At 51.8% G+C, this 8,031-nt stretch overlaps 1 protein-coding gene across 1 annotated transcript; it reads right to left on the bottom strand.

The window, feature by feature from the left end:
• Positions 1-675: 675 nt before the first annotated feature.
• On the bottom strand, positions 676-2,104 carry LOC120676943 (60S ribosomal protein L6, mitochondrial-like). The gene is made up of 2 exons (XM_039958293.1): positions 2,033-2,104; positions 676-1,229 (listed from the first exon to the last, which is right to left on the bottom strand). The coding sequence occupies exon 2, from the start codon at positions 1,176-1,178 to the stop codon at positions 864-866; it is 315 nt and encodes a 104-aa protein (XP_039814227.1). The 5' UTR covers positions 1,179-1,229; positions 2,033-2,104; the 3' UTR covers positions 676-863.
• Positions 2,105-8,031: the final 5,927 nt, after the last annotated feature.

Below are 8,031 nucleotides of genomic sequence, written 5' to 3'. Positions count from 1 at the left end.
GATCTACTACTTGACGGCGTTTGGAAAAGGAAAAATTCCTTATGTGCCATTGGCTTAAACTTCAATCTCTGATTTGCCACCGAGAAAAGGCAAAATAGACACTTGGTCCTTCAACTTTGCTCCAAGGGTCAATTTGGTTCCTCAACTTTTGTTTTTAGATCAAATTTGTCTCTATACTTGTGCCACCGCGGTTCCTTCTGTTAGCCTCCACCTGCTAATGATGCCATCGGCTGAGCGTCAGGGGCTAGCTATAACATGTGCGTGCCGCATGTACACTTTACTAGTTTTAGGGAAAAAGTCAAGTAATTCCTTGTGAATGAACCCCAAATGCATTAGAGCTTATGAAAATTATCTTAGAAATTGTAACAGGTGGTTTGATAATTGGATACGGAATGTTACATTTGTAAACCAAGTTTTTATAGTAGGAAAGCAATTAACAGGACCTTCATTTCATTAGTCGATTGCTACAGCTGGGGAGACAAAAAGAAGTATCTCTAATATAAAATATATTTTACAGTCTGAATAATATTAAATAATTAATGACATGCATCAGGCTCCCAACTCCGCTACCCAAGGCATGAATGAAATTTGGAAGGAAACGTTCCAATATAACTGAATTCAAACTCAGAGTAAGGTTCCAGCTTGACATAAACAAAATTTTAACTGGCAGCTTAATCCTATTCAAGGTCATACTACATGCCTCGGGTACGTCGCATTGCCTGACACTACTGAGGCAAATCTGGGATAATGCTTCACAAGAAATCACATGAAACCCGCATTGCTACAAATGCGCAGTAGAATCGATTCTCAAGAGGTTGAAGGCCAAAAGTATAAAGTTCTGAGTTTCTGACACCTTCCCGCTGTCACTTCGGCTTTCGCTCCTTCTTAATGGGCTTCAGCTTGATGACCTCGTCGATGTACAGTATGCCCTTCCCCTTGTACACCTCTGGGAGTTTGCAGCTCCGGACGGCGCCGGCGAACTGGTAAACCCTGTCCTTGTCGATGCCGATGCAGCAGATTATGTGCTTGAAGCAGAAGACGCGGACGGCGGGCGGTGCGGTGAACTGCACCTCGTGGCTGTAGCCCAGTTTCAGGAACAACTCACGGCCTTGGCTCTCTGACCTCGCCTTGAAACCGACCCCCACGAGCTTCAGAAGCCGCAAGAACTTGGCTTCCATTGCAGATCGATGGATGGTTTGTTCGAGAGTAAAGTGTTTGGTGAGTCACTTCTAACAAAGAGAAACAAAAAAGAGAGTAAAGGGTTCACATCAGAACAATAAAAAATTGAAGAACACTTAAAACGATGGAATGTGAATGGTATAACGATTTGTATCTGAATGAAATAATGCCTACAGAAAACGGCAACACACTGAGTGTTAAATAATCTGGGCCATCACATAGTATTTATCTTCTTGTTTGTGGAGAGCAGAAAAGGATCCTCAATTCACTCAAACACTGAAGATATATGTTGCAATAATGTTTCACAAGGCCTGTGAGTGTGCCGATCAATGATAGCTGTAAAATACCACAACCTTTCTCTAACCATCCAAAGCGCAAATTGAAGGCAAGTTGTAAACCAGACGAAGTTGTAACTACATCAAATCAATTAGGGGTAACTAACAAACTGTAACAATATATCAAAGGATGGAAATAGTAGCTCCGTAAAGGTTCTAGTTGGAACTCAAAAGTCACTCAGAACTAGAAGCCCGGCGCGATAGATGGATGATACAGGGATTTAGGACGGCTGTAAGCCATGGCTGGCCGGAACTGCTATACCCCCCAACGCCCCCATCCCCATGGCAGATCCCGCGTACGGGGGACGATGACGCTGTAAGGTTTGGCAGATCGCATTCCGATCCCCAGTTCTTCCCCCACAACAACAACGCTACCCCCGTCAGGCGGGGACTGGCACCAGCCGGCAGCCGTACGGATGGACCGGGCATCCAATCCAGGGTAATGCGGACTCTATCGCTCGCGGCGAGAAGATGATGCAGAACCGTAGGAGCTATCGAGAAGGAGAGGGATCCGTTACCGGGGAGAGTAAGTAAGTAGTTTCCAGGCCGGCGCTGATCTTCCCGCGCCGGTCCGGCGCAGCGGAGGACGGCGAGGGGACGGCGAGGGCGCGCGCGGGTTCCTCGGAGACGAGGAGCGACTCAGTGGGGGGCTTCCTATATATGTAGGTTGAATGGTTGATAGCTTATGCGTCTTTAATCCATTAACAACCCAATGTTTACGTAGATAGGCCCAGAACAGCCCATAAAGAACAAAACGGTCTAGAATTTTAGGCTTTTTTGTCCGTGCAACAAAAACAATTATATTTTGCTGCTCGAGTGGAGTCTTGTGTACGAACTTCCATCGCTAATAATATAGCCTAAGATCCCATCATCAAATGGCCATGCGATATGATAAACTTTTTCTCTCACCATCGACGTATCCTTTATGCTCGTGCTAGTTTGTTAGGTGTACAACAGGCAGGTTTCAGCAAATTACAATAAACCACGGACCTCTCACCCTCCCCCCTCTCGCTCCCGCAGGCAGCACGGGAAACCTCGCAGCGCCGCCGCGGGGCTTCCTCCCCCACCCCCTCCTCCTTGCCATCGCCCCAGCTCCTTCTCCTCCTCTCGTTTTGCTAGGAAGCATCATGGCGCGCTGTGCGGGCGGCGACAGCAGTGTTCTTCTCCGGCGGCTCCTAAGGGCTGCTCTGGTGCTCCTTCGGCCTAATCCGTGGCCCCAAGAACGAATTCGTTGCCTCCTTGGGCGAGGCCTTGAGGCCAGGGCATGCGTGAGGGCGGGCGGAAGGCGGTGCGAGTGTTGTGTTGCCGCCTGGCGGAGGTGAGGCCGCTGATGGAATTTCGGTTTGGCCTATGAGAAATTTCAAATAAATCTTAAAAGTCCATGTATTTTTTTTGCGACTATGTTAAAAGTCCATGTAGTGCACGAGAAAGTGAACTAATGTGCAATTCTTTAGTCCCACCTTACTAGTCAAAGTGGAGTATGACTGTATGACCAACTTAAATATGGAGATTGTATTCACCTCTTCAAACTATGTGTGTGGGAAGAGAAGGGGAGCTCCACACGCGCGCGTGCTTGCTCGCCTCACCGGCGTGGCGTGGAAATCCCCCTCCCTCTTGTGGGGGTGCTGCTTCCTTTTGCTGTTTTTGTTTTTGTTACTCGGCCTTTTAAGTCTACCGAGATATGGAATCCTAATTGGTTTTCTAATTTTTCGGAACCGATCATGACGCGAGGTCGTGAGCTCTTCTATATATTTGACCCGTCGGCCTCTATCAAAAAATAATCTAATCGAGCTAGGGTTTTGCCTCTCCTTGCTACTGCGCCGTCTTCGTAGTTTGCTCCATCCCGAGCACCGGCGTGCACTGGCGAACGGGAGAGCAGGTATCCGAAACCGTTCGCTCCTGTGATCCTGTACCGGGAGAGGGCGAATCAGGTTTTTTTGGAAAGCGCCAAGCACGACTGCTCGTCTTCTTCGCCACGGCTCGTTCTCCATCCAAGTCGGGTGTTGCGGCGTACCGTCGTCTGCAACGCCGGTTGCTGCGCTCCTTTAGAAGGACCGTCGTCATCCTAACTGCACCGTTTGTTTTTCCGGCGGCTCCCGCTCAGTACGTATTTTGTGATCAGATTCAGTTCATAATCATATTTTCTGAGATCATGTTTATGATGTTCGTACTGTCTAGTATGTTAGAGTCTTGCATGGTAGGTTTAATTCTCGTCATATTAAATCTAGTTCGAAATTTAATCTTACAGTTGTCTATTCTTCCAACAATCCAAAAATCTGATTATAGGCAATCTGTTGATTTAACGATGGCTGGTTTCGCTGAGTCACTGAGGCCAGAAAAATTTACAGTGTGAACTTTAAGATATAGAAATCAAAGGTTCGCCTCTGGTTTACTCCTATGCACATCTGAGACATGAGACTTGGCAAGCATGTGGGCGTACTTACTGCTGAAGAACAGAAGAAGTACGACGAAGCCAATAATCTCTTTGTGGGATGTATCATTAGCAACCTGTCAGACGGCTTGTTCCATGTGTACATTGATGAGACATAGTCGAAAGTGTTGTGGGATGCTCTGATTGCTAAGTATGATGCAACAGATACAGGCAATGAACTGTACCTCATGGAGAGTTTCCATGACTACAGAATGGTGAACAACCGTTCTGTGGTGGAATAAGCGCATGAGGTGCAGTGCATTGTGAAGGATCTTGACCTCCTTAAGTGTCCTATTCCCGACAAGTTTGTGGCTGGTTGCATCATTGCAAAGTTGCCTTCTACGTGGAGGAACTTCGCCACAATTCTGAAACACAGGAGACAGGAGATATTAGTTGAAAATCTGATAGCAACTCTTGATGTTGAGGAGAAGGCTCGGAAGAAGGAAGCACATGAGAAAGGAGATCAAGGCCAGTCCAGTGCCAACATGGTCCAGAAGTTCCCACATGGCAAGAACAAAGAGAACAACAACAAGTCTAACAAGACCACTACCTTCAAGAAGAAGAATAAGGCTTTGAAAAAAAATATTATGCTTGTGTAAGTTTGGACATTTTTCCAAGTAGTACCTAGATGGGGCAGACCGCAGGGCTAAGAAAGTTTTGACTTTTAGATCTAATTAGATTTTTTAATATAAACTCCTTCAAAACCATCCTAATAGCCAAATTTGCCCGATTTCGATAGTTGAATGACCTATGTTGTCTTTTATGACTTTTTCCAAAATAAGAAGTGCAAAAGTAAACCGCGCCCCCGCTATACGAGGGATCTGATTAGGACGGATCATTTGTGCCTGCACCCTCCGTCTGGTGAGGCAAGGCATGGCGTGGCTTGCGTGCGTGTGTGGTGTTCTTTTCTCTCCCCCATCAGAAAGCTTGAAGGAGTGGAGACAAACCTCTATATTTAAGTTGGTTATTCTCTACTTCCACTAGTAATATAAGGTAAAAGATTTGCACCACTTCCTCATGCTCACGTGGACCATTAAAATTTATTTAGAATAGTTGAGACAGGATCGAGCATCGCATGATCATCCGTAATACCATCGTAATACCATGGAAGGTATAAGGACGGGGGCGGATGGTTTGACAGGTGGTGGGTAAAAAAGCTGATAAAGGTCTAGTAGCTCAATAAAAAATAATTTTTTGAACCGTTTGAAGAGATACTAATTTTATTATGGGCTTAGTTTGGATATGATGCTGACTATACTGACGTGTCTTGTTTAGATCCTGTAAAAATTTGGACGAAATTTACTGTAGCAATTTTCAACCGAAGATTAGAGGGATTAAATATGATCTAATATAAAACTAATAACACGGATGGACGGAAAATCGCGAGATGAATCCATTAAGCCTAATTAATCCATCATTAGAGGTTATTTACTGACGGGGATACAAACCCAGGACCCCTAACGGACCCGACTCATATAAAAGAAGGCCCAACAAACCTATTGGACCAAGAACGGGACGGCCCGCTAACCCGCGCAGGGATCTGCCTTCGCTGCTAAGCCAACCGGTCCGGGAGCCCGACCTCCCGGGACACGTGGCAGCCCCCCGACCTAGCACCCCGGGTCAGAGTCATGCCGGCGACCCGAGACGTGCGCTCCAAGGGCGCCGCGCCTCCTGACAGGCGTGTCGGCCAAGATAGGCTCCGTGCAAGCCTCAAGACGCCAGCCATCCTTATCTTGCGGCAAGGGCTAAGCCAGCAGGACTCCCTGACAAGGGGACAGCGCCGCTCGCGCGGGCCTCGCGACACAACAGGAGGGGGCGTCAACAGACGCTGCCTCCTCTCGCCGTAATGATGGTTGCCCCTGTGCACCACCTCATTATGCCAGCGAGTGTGACCGGACGCCACCGAGCAGACCTCGGTAAGACACCCCTCACCAGGCGCGCGTCCGGTGACAGAGCTACGTAAGATAGCCCCACGGGTAAGGAACACGGGTTTTGGCGGACAAGACCGGAAGAGACCCCCGAACGACCGTTCGAGTGGTCGCGCCGCCCCGACTGAGCCAGGATGGGACAGCACCGGGGGAACGCACCGCCCAAGAAGATCGCCAGGATCGTCCCTTGCCCCAAAAGATCGCTAGGATCAAGCCTGCCCACTCCCGACCGACCGAGTGGGCCCCGACGACTGACAAGGAAGAATTGCACCCCGGCGGTGCCAAGAAACAACGCTAGATATCTGTAAATGGGGGCCCCACCTTGGACTATAAAAGGGAAAGCCCCCCATGTAGGAAAGGGTTGGACTCCCACGGGTTCGACACTGCTTGACCAGCTTGTAAGCTCCCCTCTGAACTTTGAGCACCCGGGCTCGAGAGCAATAGAGCGAGAACACACCACCCCCATACTGGACGTAGGGCATTTCAGGCCCGAACCATTCTAAACCCTCGAGTCTTTACATGCTAGACCATATTCGATCAAGCGCACAACAAACGAGCAATCAAGTAGTTTTGTAGTCGCCCTTTTCCCGCAGCGACAGTTTTGGCGCCGTCCGTGGGGAGCGCTTTGTGCGTTCACTGCTTCAGTGATCGGACGGTTTCGATCACCCCATTCACCGCTCCGGCGGGGAGCCGCGGCGAGACGATCCGTTTCGGCTCCCTAGAGTTTCCCACGATCCCCCGTGATGGATTGTGGGCGCCTCCACCGTTCCCGCCTTCCCAGACCTTCCAGTTCGGAAGCAAGGAGTTCGTCACCGACCAGCTCGGTGCACTGCACCTCCATGAGGAGGAAGCCGCCCCGGCGGACACAGAGGAGCCCTCTGCTCCCACCAAGCCTCGCGACCTGAGGCATCGGCGATCAGTTCGCTGGCGAATCAAGAAGCACAGGCCATCACAGCCAATCCGCGCGGTGCTCCGCCGCATCGCACTCATGATGGCCTCCAACCCCGCCGTCGAGGACGTCAACTTGGTCCTCTTCTCTCTGGCCAACGTCTCTCGACAGCTCGCGGGTGGGCCTCCGCTCCCGACGCCCCGCTCATTCTCAGAGTGACCCCTGTTCGGCCTACGCAACGCCGCGAGCGTCTACGCTCGGGAGGTGTGCAAGGCCACCCAAGGGTTCTAGCCCGCGTCGCAGTTCGTGAGCATGACGGAGAGCTACCCTGACTCTGTCCACGACCTCCTGTGCTTCGAGGATCCCCTGAGTGATTCCTCTAGCACGGGGGACAACCGCCTGGAGGGCACATCCGCGCCACCGCGCATGTGCGCCATGGCCGACGGCGACCCGCCGCCAGAGGTGGTGCCGTCCGAGCAGACGCACACCCCAGCCGACGTGCAGGCTCATGACAAAGACCTTTGTCGTCGCCGACAGACGCCCCCACCCGGGGACCAGTCTCTGTGGGCCTCCTCTGGGTCTAAAGGTATGAACCCCGCGGGTTCTGTGCATCGGTGCGCACTCAGGGTCAACCACGATATCGTCAACGAGGCCCGCATGCAAATCCCCAAGAGTTCTGTGCAGGCCAGAACATCGCAGCGGCCGCGATCCTCCTGCAGACGCTACCAGAGCCGGATGATCCGGCCCAAAGGGACCTTCACCGCCAGGTGAGGAACCTGGTGGAACTTGTCGCGGTCCAGCAGGCGGAGAGCTCCACGCTAAACCGCCGGCAGGGCGCTGCCTCGTGTCCCGCCGGCGGCGCGAGCCACGGTGGGCGAGAGCCATCCGAAGTGCAGCGCGCCCCACCTGCACAGCAGCCCGACGCGGGCGGCGCGCCAGCCCCAGCGGCAGCATCCGCCCCTCTCCCGCCAAGGCCACCGATTCACGACCACGTCGGTCCCAACTACGACGCGCACAGCGTGATCCGAGGCCGGCGGCAGGCGAGGCACCACGCCGACGTCGACCACGCGGCCGCTCGAGCAGAAGATGCGCAGGCATATGCGCCCCACCCAGAGCGCTCACCGCTCCGCTGTGGGGGACGCCCCTGCGACCCCAACGTGGATCGCGACCGGAGTCCGAGCCCGGACCCCACTGGGCAAAACGCCTTCTCCAGAGCGATCCGGGGGGTGCCTTTCCCCCAATGCTTCCGACTGCCGGCGAACGTCGTAA

Source organism: Panicum virgatum, chromosome 5N (assembly GCF_016808335.1).
Source record: "Panicum virgatum strain AP13 chromosome 5N, P.virgatum_v5, whole genome shotgun sequence".
Taxonomy (NCBI): domain Eukaryota; kingdom Viridiplantae; phylum Streptophyta; class Magnoliopsida; order Poales; family Poaceae; genus Panicum; species Panicum virgatum.
The sequence above is the reverse complement of the archived record's forward strand: the minus strand, read 5'-3'. Positions and strand labels throughout refer to the sequence as shown.